We start from the raw sequence: 13,257 nt of genomic DNA on the forward strand, positions 1-13,257 counted from the left end.
CCGGGGTTCGAAACCCCGTCTTTCCAATATACATTTTTGGAATATAATATTAATGATTATATGCAAAGGTAGCATAGTTTTAAGTTAAAATATTATAAATCTACATGCATTGAGGATGTCATTCTTTATATAGCTCTCAACGTGCACCAAATTGAATTATTCCTATATTGCAAAAAGAAGGAGACGACTGGGTCTCGAACCCCGGTCGTCTGCGTGAAAGTCAAAAGAACAACCCGTTAGACCACAGAGAAGATAAGTAAAAGATCGACCATACATCAATCAATGGGTAAGGGAGCCGTATCGTTATTCTGTATAACAGTTTTACTAATTATTTTCGCTAGCAAGATCTCATTTGATTATTCAATCCAGCAGGCAAGTTTAAAGAAATATAATCTAATTGATTGAGGTAATGAGGGACTTGAAATTAGCCTATAGATAACGCATTTAACTTGTCGGCGAGGCGATTGAGCCGTACTGCAATATGTTAATAAAGTTCTAAATCAATTAATCAATCAATGCCGCTAGAGAATCAGATTCTCTGCTATCGATACGTGCTGGCTTTTCAACTGAAGCGGCCGCGCGCATTTAGCCTGGGTCGCAAGTCTGGCTTGAGTTAACGAGACTGAATCCACCTTCGAGGAACAGGAAAATCCCGGCTTCAAACATCGGGTTAACTGAAGCTGGATAATGACATCTTGATCGACTTAGTTGAACCAGGTACAAGAAACAGGGCCCTGGAGAAGAAGTGGCTGCTTGTTTATATTGAAGAGGTGTTTGTGATGTTCCTCAGCTACCTGGAGAAGAAGCGGCTGCTTGTTTATATTGAAGAGGTGTTTGTGATGTTCCTCAGCTACCTGGAGAAGAAGTGGCTGCTTGTTTATATTGAAGAGGTGTTTGTGATGTTACTCAGCTACCTGGAGAAGAAGCGGCTGCTTGTTTATATTGAAGAGGTGTTTGTGATGTTCCTCAGCTACCTGGAGAAGAAGTGGCTGCTTGTTTATATTGAAGAGGTGTTTGTGATGTTCCTCAGCTACCTGGAGAAGAAGCGGCTGCTTGTTTATATTGAAGAGGTGTTTGTGATGTTCCTCAGCTACCTGGAGAAGAAGTGGCTGCTTGTTTATATTGAAGAGGTGTTTGTGATGTTCCTCAGCTCCCTGGAGAAGAAGTGGCTGCTTGTTTATATTGAAGAGGTGTTTGTGATGTTCCTCAGCTACCTGGAGAAGAAGTGGCTGCTTGTTTATATTGAAGAGGTGTTTGTGATGTTCCTCAGCTACCTGGAGAAGAAGCGGCTGCTATTTCCACGCTTCTTCTTCGTCTCCGACCCCGCCCTGCTGGAGATCCTGGGCCAGGCGTCAGACTCCCACACCATCCAGGCTCACCTGCTCAACGTCTTCGACAACATCAAATGCGTCCGTTTCCACGACAAGGTGCGTTGTTTGCCCTGTTTTTTTTTCCTTTTCATTATGAATTGTGTCTTTTCCCCTCTCATTTGAGGTATGGAGGGTCATTAACGTCTACATAGACAAAGGTTTGCCTGGATCCTAGTGTTATATTTTTGCCAATTCTGAGCTTATTCCTTGAGTCAGTATCAAGTGTTGTACCTTTTATGATTCAGGGGAACCTACCCTTTATTTCTGGGGCAGTGTAAAGTCACCATCATATATTACCTTTGTGTGAGCATACACAATTTGACAGTGAAAAAACCTTGTGTTTTGTTGAATAACTCCATAGTTTACATGGGAATTATTGTTTTTTTCCAACATGGAAAGTTATAATGGAAATATATAGTTAGATGTTTCGAACCTCTGTGTGAAAATGGGTGCAAATACACAGTTCCCTCAGTGTGTGACAGACATTTATTAGGATATTGTTCTGGGTGTTTCTTTAGCAGCCAATGTGAAAATATAAATGTTGATGTTGCCTTCATATTGTGATCAATAAAGGAATATCTTATCTTCTCCTCCCCAGATGTACGACCGCATCCTGGCCATCTCCTCCAGGGAGGGGGAGACAGTGGAGCTGGAGCGTCCGGTAACGGCCGAGGGCAACGTGGAGGTGTGGCTCAACGCCCTGCTGAACGAGTCCCAGAGGTCCCTGCACCTGGTGATCCGCCAGGCCGCCCTCGCCATCCAGGACTCCGGCTTCCAGCTCATCGAGTTCCTCGACTCCTTCCCCGCGCAGGTTGATGAACTACAATCAGTCATACCATACTATACTATACTATACTATACCATACCATACAGGGCTTGACGTAAACTTTTTGGCTCACTAGCCACTGTGGCTAGTGGTTTTCCAAAGTCACTCAGCATTTTCACTAGCCAAAAATCCCCGCACTCGCGCCCCCACCCAAAAAGTAATAAATATAGGTAATTTCTTCTTCACTAACCCCTGCTGGGGACAGTATCATTGTAATCATACTGCTACACGCCAACTGTACAACTGTGCTTCTGACTGTTGACTCCATTGTTTACTACTGCCTGCGACCAGTGACTCAGCCGCAAAAGGAGCTCCAGTTGGGGCAACGGCTGACTGGGACAAGATGGAGGGTGTAGATGTGGAAGAGTTGTGTTGAACCTAGCAATTACATTGTTGCTCCAAACGCCGTGAACATTATCATTGACACACCTATGCCTTGGCTGTGTTGAACCTAGCAATTATATTATTGCTCCAAACGCCGTGAACATTATCATTGACACACCTATGCAGGGCTTGACGTTAACTTTTTGGCTCACTAGCCACTGTGGCTAGTGGTTTTCCAAAGTCACTAGGCACTCAGCATTTTCACTAGCCGTGGGCAGGTGGGCAGGTGTCAACGTCAAGCCCTGATACCATACCAGCGTTTCCGTTAGCCGGTAATTACCGGTATTTGACCGGCAAAATCTGTTGAAGTCCGACATATTTAATCTCTCCGGTCATAATGTCCGGTGAAAATAATTCCCTCTAAACACAATTAGATTATTTGAATTGTATTAAAATAGGCTAAAATTAAATAGCCTATGCGATGAACGAAACAAACAATCATTACATTTGTTTCATCGTTGCTTCACCAAGCAGCCAGTCTAATAATGACATCCTGTTGTCAGCGCGAGCTGGCTGCTGATATATTTGCGAGAAGCATCCATCTGCCGGCCGGCAGGGTGCAGTACTCCAATTCAGCCATTGGCAATTCAGCTGTTGGGTGGGGGCGCTGCTGAGCGGTTTCCAGACCGGACCTAAAAACACTGCTGCTCCATGCTTCACGTAAATATATCAGCAGCCAGCTCGCGCTGACAACAGGATGTCATTATTAGACCGGCTGCTTGGTGAAGCAACGATGAAACAAATGATTGTAATACAATTCAAATAATCAAATTGTGTTTAGAGGGAATTATTTTCACAGGACATTATGACCAGCACCAAGTCGTTGGGAGGTGGAGATATACATCACGCAAACCCACGATAATGTTGCCGTCTCTCTCTGCCAAATTTCTCAGTTCTTCGCTTGATATAATTAATACAAATGTCCAATATAACGGAATTCGTTAGCTCATAAAAATGTGATTATAACAGACTGCTGTTTATTAAGGTCGGGCAGACTGCCCACCGACACCTCAAGTCGGCAGCAGCACGAAGTCTCGAGGGACTTATTTTATTTGGAATATATTAATGACTGTATATACGCAAAAGTAGCCTAGTTTTAAGTTAAAATATTATAAATGCCTTGATGATGTCATTCTTATATAGGCCTATCAATTGTTTTTAAGCTCAATAAACTCTGACCGGAATTTATCCCATTTTTTTTTGCAGGTCTGAGTGTCCGGTAGATTTCAATCTACCGGACACTCAGACCTGCAAAAAAAAATTCTAACGGAAACCCTGTACCATACCATACTATACTATACCATACCATACTATACTATACCATACTATACTATACTATACCATACCATACTATACTATACCATACTATACTATACTATACCATACCATACTATACTATACCATACTATACCATACCATACTATACTATACTATACCATACTATACTATACCATACCATACTATACTATACCATACTATACCATACCATACCATACTATACCATACCATACTATACTATACCATACCATACTATACTATACCATACTATACCATACCATACTATACTATACTATACTATACCATACTATACTATACTATACTATACTATACCATACTATACTATACTATACTATACCATACTATACTATACCATACTATACTATACTATACCATACCATACTATACTATGCTATACCATACTATACTATACCATACTATACTATACTATACCATACTATACTATACCATACTATACTATACTATACCATCCCATTCTATACCATACTATACTATACCATACTATACTATACCACACTATACTATACCATACTATACTATACCACACTATACTATACCATACTATACCATACCATACTATACTATACCACACTAATGCAGTGTCTGTGGTGTAAGGCTGTCCCCGAAGCCTGTTTTTGGGATTCAAACTACGTCAGGGTTTTTTGAATGGACGTTCGCACCTTCGTTTTAAATTTTCTTTTAAAATATTCAATTTTTTTTTTAAGTTACAAAAATATCCTCAAACTAAATCCTCAATTTGAATAAAGTGAATCTTTATCTGCAACTGTGAAGAAAAACCCCATTGGTTTAAACAGAATGAATAGACACAAAAACATTTTAAATATTTTTTTTTATTAACAATTACAGATTCGATAGATTTAGAATACTATACTATACCATACCATCCCATACCATCCCATACTATACCATACCATAATATACCATCTCATACCATACTATACCATAATATACTATACCATACTATACTATACTATACTATACTATACTATACTATACTATACCATACTATACCATACTATACTATACTATACTATACCACACTATACTAAGGCTGTCCCCGAAGCCTGTTTTTGGGATTTAAACTTCGTCAGGGTTTTTCGAATGGACGTTGAACCTTCGTTTTTTATTTTATTTTTTATATTCAAAAACACATTTTTAAATAGTTACAAAAATATCCTCAAACTAAATCCTCAATTTGAATAAATGATTCATCTGATTAAATTTGTCTTTCTTTTTTCTTTTTTTCTTTAATGAATATAACTCATCAGTTTTAATACTATAATATTAGTGTAGCCTAATCTTTATCTGCAACTGTGAAGAAAAACCCCATTGGTTTAAACAGAATGAATAGACACATTTTAAATATTTTTTTTATTAACAATTACAGATTCGATTGATTAAGAATACTATAGTATACCATATTATACTATACCATACCATACTATATCATACCATCCCATACTATACCACACTATACTATACCATACCATACTATACGGCACGGTGGTGTAGTGGTTAACACTGTCGCCTTACAGCAAGAAGGTCCAGGGTTCGATTCCCGCTTGGGGACCAGGTTTCCATGATGCCAGGTACCCAGGTGGGGTATCTCCCAGGCCTTTCTGTGTGGAGTTTGCATGTTCTCCCCGTGCTCGCAAGGGTTTCCCCTCCAATAAGATAAACCCAATGGAAAAACATGCACAACAACAGATCGCTACCGCTGTGGCGTCCTTGACGAAGACGGGCAGGAGCACTTGGATTGGTCCCCGGGCGCGGCCCTCGCCGACGCCTGTCTGCTCCCGGCTGCCCTTGGGGGGAAGGACGACGGGATGGGTTAATCGCAGAGACGAATCGCATCGGCGATCCTACAAAGACAATGCATGCGTGTGTGTTCCAGTGTGTGTGTGTGTGTTGAGGATAATTGCATGCCAATTAAAGACCTCCGAACAGGTCCTGCATTATTATTATTATTATTATTATTATTATTATTATTATTATTATTATTATTATTATTATTATTATTATTATTATTATTATTATTATTATTATTATTATTATTATTATTATTATTATTATTATTATACTATACTATACTATACTATACTATACTATACTATACTATACTATACTATACTATACTATACTATACCATACCATCCCATACCATCCCATACTATACCACACTATACTATACTATACCATAATATACCATCTCATACCATACTATACCATACTATACTATACCATACCATACTATACCATACTATACTATACCATACCATACTATACCATACTATACTATACCATACCATACCATACCATACTATACTATACCATACCATACTATACCATATTATACTATACCATACTATACCATACTATACTATAATATACCATCCCATGCTATACCATACCATACCATACTATACCATATTATACTATACCATACTATACCATACTATACCATAATATACCATCTCATACCATACTATACCATACTATACCATACCATACTATAATATACCATCCTATGCTATACCATACCATACCATACTATACCATATTATACTATACCATACTATACCATACTATATTATACCATACCATATCATACCATACTATACCATACTATACCATGATATACTATACCATAATATACTTTACTATACTATACTATACCATACTATACCATACCATACTATACTATATTATACCATACTATATCATGCCATACTATACCATACCATATCATACCCTAATATATGTACCATACCATATTATAGCATGCAATACCATGCCATGCCATATCATACCATACTATACTATACCATACCATACTATACCATATTATACTATACCATACTATACCATACTATACTATAATATACCATCCCATGCTATACCATACCATACCATACTATACCATATTATACTATACCATACTATACCATACTATACCATAATATACCATCTCATACCATACTATACCATACTATACCATACCATACTATAATATACCATCCTATGCTATACCATACCATACCATACTATACCATATTATACTATACCATACTATACCATACTATATTATACCATACCATATCATACCATACTATACCATACTATACCATGATATACTATACCATAATATACTTTACTATACTATACTATACCATACTATACCATACCATACTATACTATATTATACCATACTATATCATGCCATACTATACCATACCATATCATACCCTAATATATGTACCATACCATATTATAGCATGCAATACCATGCCATGCCATATCATACCATATTAACCCTTCCACTGCCACACTACCAAATGGTTAACCCTTTCACTGCAACAATACATAAGGTTAACCATTTCACTGCCACACAACAAAGGGTTAACCCTTTCACTGCCACTGCCAATAAAAAAAAAATCTTTTTTTTATGAATATAACTCATCAGTTTTTAATACTATAATATTAGTGTAGCCTAATCTTTATCTGCAACTGTGAAGAAAAACCCCATTGGTTTAAACAGAATCAATAGACACAAAAACATTTAAAATAATTTTTTTTATTAACAATTACAGATTCAATTGATTTAGAATTCGAATGCCAACGTAACGAACGAAGGTCCGAACATTCAAACGTTTGGGCTCAGCCCTACTTTGGTGTAATATTGTCTTCCTGATGATGTGTCCTCCTTGTGTCCCCAGGTGGGCCTGCTGGGAGTCCAGATGATCTGGACCAGGGACTCGGAGGAGGCCTTGACCAACGCCCGCAGTGACCGGCTGTTCCTGGACCTGCTCAACACGCTCATCGCCATGACGACCAGAGACCTGGAGGCCGTGGAGAGGACCAAGTACGAGACGCTGATCACGATCCATGTCCACCAGAGGGACATCTTCGACGACCTGGTGAGGAGAGGACATTAATGCGCCTATATCTCAAGTTCAAGTTTCTTTATTTTTTGTCATACAAAAATACAGAATACTTTTATATGAAATGCTTGTTCCTGTTCTGCTCCTGAGAGTGTGCTAGATCAAATTAAAATAGATAAGTAAAAATAGAAGTCAAAAGTCTGTAACAAGTGTAAACAAAAGTGTTCAAAACAAAAGTGTTTAATATACATATTAGGGATGTCCCGATCACCTTTTTTTGCTCCCGATCCGATCCCGATCATGTGATCATGTGATAATCCTCAGTCACAGCAAATAATTGACGTTATCCAGGTGAAAAGTTAGTCTAAAAACTCTGCCTCCAGCCTGCTGCTTCATGAGTTTTTCCTCCACGCGGAATGTCCTCCATGCAAGTGGCTGTTGGACTGGCTTGACTTTCTATTTTTAAATGCTTAGTTCCAAACCTCTGACATTTGTCTAGCTGCTCAAGTCAGTGGATAACCGTGTTTCGGGAGCGAGGCGTTGTTGTGAGCGTGTAGTATTCGGCATACGTCACTGTCGTGCAATGGTGTAAATTAAAGGGAATGTGTTTGTTGTGGAAAATTCTTCTGCTCTGTGTGACAATAAATTAATTAATGATGATATATTATATGTAATTTAAAACCAAAACTAAGGCCTCAGTATGAGTTTAAGACGTGAGCATGGTCATGTTTGTTGAATAAAAGAATATATATATATGACTGCCGATTTTTTTTATATATTTTTTTCCGATCCTCTGAAAATCACGTGATCGGATCGGGACATCCCTAATACATATGCAATATACAATACAGAGTAGAAAAAGATATTAGTAACTGAGTTACAATACAATATACAGTACAATGCAGAATGGGATGAGGTACAACTTAGGGTAAGGTGCAATGAGGTTGTAGTGCAAATCTTTTTACCAATAAATATAAAGTGTGTTAAAGTGTCTAAAGCGGGTGAAGTGGGTGCTACAGTGAGTTGTGTGGATGTGTGCTGTGAGTGTATTTGATGGTTTGATGGTGAAGTCTCCAACTTCAGCTGTGATTGGAGGATCAAGAAAGGAGGGCGGGTTTGAGGTAAATTAGAGATGGCTGGATAAATACTGGTAGATTGTCTGAATTGTATCCATTTAAGATGTACTGCAACAACAACAATAAGATGTATCTAACTATAACTTATTAATGATAATAATGAATTATTAATTATCATGATAGGTATGTTGGTAGGTTAAAACATCACATTCACCACAGAAATATTGTATTGCCCTGTCAGTAACCAGGAACATCTGTCCTTGTGACCTTATTTAAACTAACAGGCTGAGGCTGACTCTGGATCAGTACTCCCACTTTAACTCAATGGAGGCCAAACCCGAGTTAAGTCGGGTTAACTCGCCAGCGGTTGGGCAGCGTTTTCCTTAATGCCAAGCAAGCAGTGCAAAAATGCTTCCGCATTCGTCACCGCACGCCAGTGCGGTAAAGCGCCCTTCTTTTCAGACAAATGCTACCGTGCGTGCACCGGCGGCGGCGTGCTCGCTCAGGTGCGTGCGTGCGCCGGCGTGCTCGCGCGAGGTGCCCGCGCATGCGCATGAGATCCCGCCTTGGTTCGACACGAGCGGAGCTCAATATATATAAGTCACCGCCCCTTATTCAGTATCTAGCAATAGCTCAATTGGCAAGGCCACATGGCTGTGGATCCTATGGCTCGTTTGCTGGTGAGTTCGAATCCCATCGAAAATATTTTTTAACGTGATTTTTTTTTTAACGTGTATTCTTTCGCCGGTTAAGGTTAGGCATGGTTAAGGTTAAGGTTAAGGTTAGGCATTGTTTCGGAGTTGGTTAAGGTTAGAACGGTTAAGTTTAGGCGCTGTTAAGGAGCTGGTTAAGGTTAGAGTTTGTCAAAGAGAATGGCAATATAATTTCTATGGTTAAGGTTAGGCATGGTTAAGGTTAAGGTTAAGGTTAGGCATTGTTTCGGAGTTGGTTAAGGTTAGAACGGTTAAGTTTAGGCGTTGTTAAGGAGCTGGTTAAGGTTAGAGTTTGTCAAGGAGAATGGCAATAGACAGCCTATTTCCGCGCGACCTGGGCGCTGGGCGGCGGAAAATGAAAGGCGCATTACTGCACGCCACTACGGTAAATTTTTGCACTGCTTGCTTGGCATAAAGCTACACGCGGTTGGGCACCAGACCCGAGATTTCTCGGGTTTTGGTCGTTATTTCTTTTATTCGATATTTCCATTCATTATCCATCCAGGGAGCCTGACGTTATCATTGGGAATGGGTCTGAGATCACAAAAGTCCAATACCGCTGCCTGGTGGGTTGCGGCCTGTATTGCACATCCTTTGAAACTCTCTGTATTCGGGTGTGCGTTGATGAAATAGGTCCCGGCGGACTTTTCCTATTTGGGCATGACGAGTGCTTATAACCCATGGATTTATAAGAATCAAACACTCCCATAAGGGCGGCTAGGTGGTGTAGTGGGCAAGGCACTCGCCACCAGTGTGGAGACGCTAGGATTCGCGTGTTCGAATCCAGCTCTCCACATTGTTTTTCAGTTTGGCTGGTCGTCCGCAGTAATACACATTGGCCGTATTACGGGGAGGGAAAACTGAAGGGTGGGGATCGAACGTTGTGAACAAGCGACTCCTACAAGTCGGTTGGTGCGCCTGCGCAGTAGAATCAGGAAGTGTCGGGGGCAGCGTGAGCCTCCCACGCGTTACTCCTCGCCACTGAGAGATCGAGCTGCGCAGGTGAAAAGATGCGACTGCTGTTACCTCAAGTACCGGAGGGGACTTGTGCTATGTATGACTTAGTCCACATTGCAGCCGGCTTGTGGGAGGCAAGAAACAGCGTTCGTGACAGGGGAGGGTTGAATTGGATGATACGAAATTGGGATGGGAGAAAATATGGAAAAATGGGAGAAAAAGTGGATCAAAAAAAAAAAGAATCAAACACTCCCGATTCATGTTCTTTGGTGGATTATGTTATGGACACGATCGACATCAATACTTGGAATGGCGATCAGATAATTGGAATATTCTTTTTGGGGTACATCCTAGTCAAGGTAAGGGCTATATGGTATCAATCTTGCGTTGATCCAATAATTCCTTCATTGCGATCGGAGAGTATGTGTATAATGTACTGTGTTACGTATTCCGTTGGTGACGATCAAAGCATAAAAAACTACCCTTACATGCATTCATGATGAAACATAATATAGTAAAACAGTATACAGGTGAGAAACGGCACGTTTTTAGTGAAATGCACGTATTGCTGCATAGCGTAGTTTTCTGGGATTAGACAGGATTACTCTAAAACTATACTCATATTCCCCACGGTATAAAACGGGAATGTATGGATGATTTTTTATTTATTTTTTGCTATTTTATTATTATTATTATTATTATTATTATTATTATTATTATTATTATTATTATTATTATTATTATTATTATTATTATTATTATTATTATTATTATTATTATTATTATTATTATTATAATTTTTATTTTTTTTTGTATAAGGAAGTTGCATTGTTCATTTCAATACCTGTAATAGTAGAGTAGTCCACACACACACACACACACACACACACACACACACACACACACACACATACACACACACACACACACGTGTGCATTCAGTTAAGTTGGAATATGACTGTAATACAAACAGTTCAGTTTGTCAGGTACATGCAACACAGATTACAGTGTTGACATCTGTCTGCTTGAGAAAATCCCATTTGCTGCAATACAAATGATTGAAGTGAGATGAACAGACTGAACACTTTATTTGATTAGATAAAACATGTTGATATTTTGAATCGCAATACTATCGTATCGTGACTTAAGTATCGTGATAATATCGTACCATGAGGCCTCTGGTGATTCCCACCCCTACTAACTAACTCCTACTTGGAAGCAGGCGACAACACTTTCAGCCCCGAACCCAGATTTAGTGGATTTAGGCTACATTCTCACTGCAGACGAAAGTGGCCCAAATCAGATTTCTTTGCTCATATGTGACTCAGATCTGATTATTTCATGACAGTGTGAACAGCACGAATCATATGGAATCTGATATTTTCAATTCAAGACATTGACTCCCCTGGTCTCATATAAGTAACATATTGACGTATTTACATATTTACAAATAAGTAACTCTTCTTTCTTCTCTTCCTCCACTGCTCTCTCTGTTTCTCTCTCCCTCCCCTGCCCCCTCTCTCTCTCTTTCTCCCTATCCTGCTCTCTCTCTCTCCTCTGTCTCCCTCTCCTGCTCTCTCTGTTCTATCTCTCTGTGTCTCTCTTTCTGTATCTGTCTCTCTCTCCTCTCCTGCCCCCCCCCCTCTCTCTCCCTACCCTGTTCTCTCTCTCCCTCCCCTCTCTCCTGCTCTCTCTCCCTCCCCTCTCTCTCCCTCCCCTGCCATAACTCTCTCCCTCCCCTGCTCTCTCTCCCCCTTGTTCTCTCTCTCTCCCCCCTCTCTATCCCCCTCTCTATCTCCCCCTGCTCTCTCTCACCCATCTCTCTCTTTCCCCCCCTCTCTCTCTCTATCTCTCTCTCTCTCTCTCTCCCTCCCCTGCTCTCTCTCTCTCTCCCCCTCCCCTGCTCTCTCTCTCTCTCCCTCCCCTTCTCGCTCTCTCTCTCTCTCTCTCTCTCTCTCTCTCTCTCTCTCTCTCTCTCTCTCTCTCCTCTCTCTCTCTCTCTCTCTCTCTCTCTCTCTCTCTCTCTCTCTCTCTCCTCTCTCTCTCTCTCTCTCTTCTCTCTCTCTCTCTCTCTCTCTCTCTCTCAGTGCCGTCTGCATGTGAAAAGCTCCAGTGACTTTGAGTGGTTGAAACAGTGCCGCTTCTACTTCAACGAGGACTCAGACAAGATGATGATCAACATCACGGACGTGGGATTCATCTACCAGAACGAGTTCCTCGGCTGCACCGACCGCCTGGTCATCACCCCGCTCACAGACAGGTAGAGAGAGAGACTGACAGACAGGTAGAGAGACAGACAGGTAGAGAGACAAACTGACATACAGGTAGAGAGACAGACAGGTAGAGAGACAGACTGACATACAGGTAGAGAGACTGACAGGTAGAGAGACAGACTGAAGGTAGAGAGACAGACAGACAGACAGACATACAGACAGGTAGAGAGACTGACTGACAGACAGGTAGAGAGCAGTGGCGGCTGCTGACCAAATTTTTTGGTGAAGCACAAATTATTATATTATATTATATTTATAAAACATCTCCCAGTCAGTAGTGGCTGGTGAGTTAAAAAATTGGGAGACGGGAGAGATAAAAAAATTTAATAAAGAAGTACAGACACAGTGTGGTTATGAAGACAGCAGAAAGACACTACAGTTAAACACAACAGGCACCAGTAATACATACCTTGGAGTAACCTTGACACACACCTCACTTACACACATCACACAATAG

General features: G+C 40.2%; 1 protein-coding gene across 1 annotated transcript in view; it reads left to right on the top strand.

Moving 5' to 3' along the window:
* The window catches only part of dnah5 (dynein, axonemal, heavy chain 5), a gene marked incomplete at both ends in the record, with an annotated part of 523,851 nt that overhangs the window by 218,197 nt on the left and 292,397 nt on the right, over positions 1-13,257 (top strand). The window contains 4 exon segments of the mRNA XM_084308323.1: positions 1,271-1,427; positions 1,969-2,181; positions 7,617-7,817; positions 12,615-12,787. Of these exon segments, the coding sequence (XP_084164449.1) occupies positions 1,271-1,427; positions 1,969-2,181; positions 7,617-7,817; positions 12,615-12,787 (744 nt within the window).

The sequence above is a fragment of the Notolepis coatsorum genome, assembly GCF_963971535.1.
Source record: "Notolepis coatsorum genome assembly, chromosome: 2".
In the NCBI taxonomy this organism is placed as follows: domain Eukaryota; kingdom Metazoa; phylum Chordata; class Actinopteri; order Aulopiformes; family Paralepididae; genus Notolepis; species Notolepis coatsorum.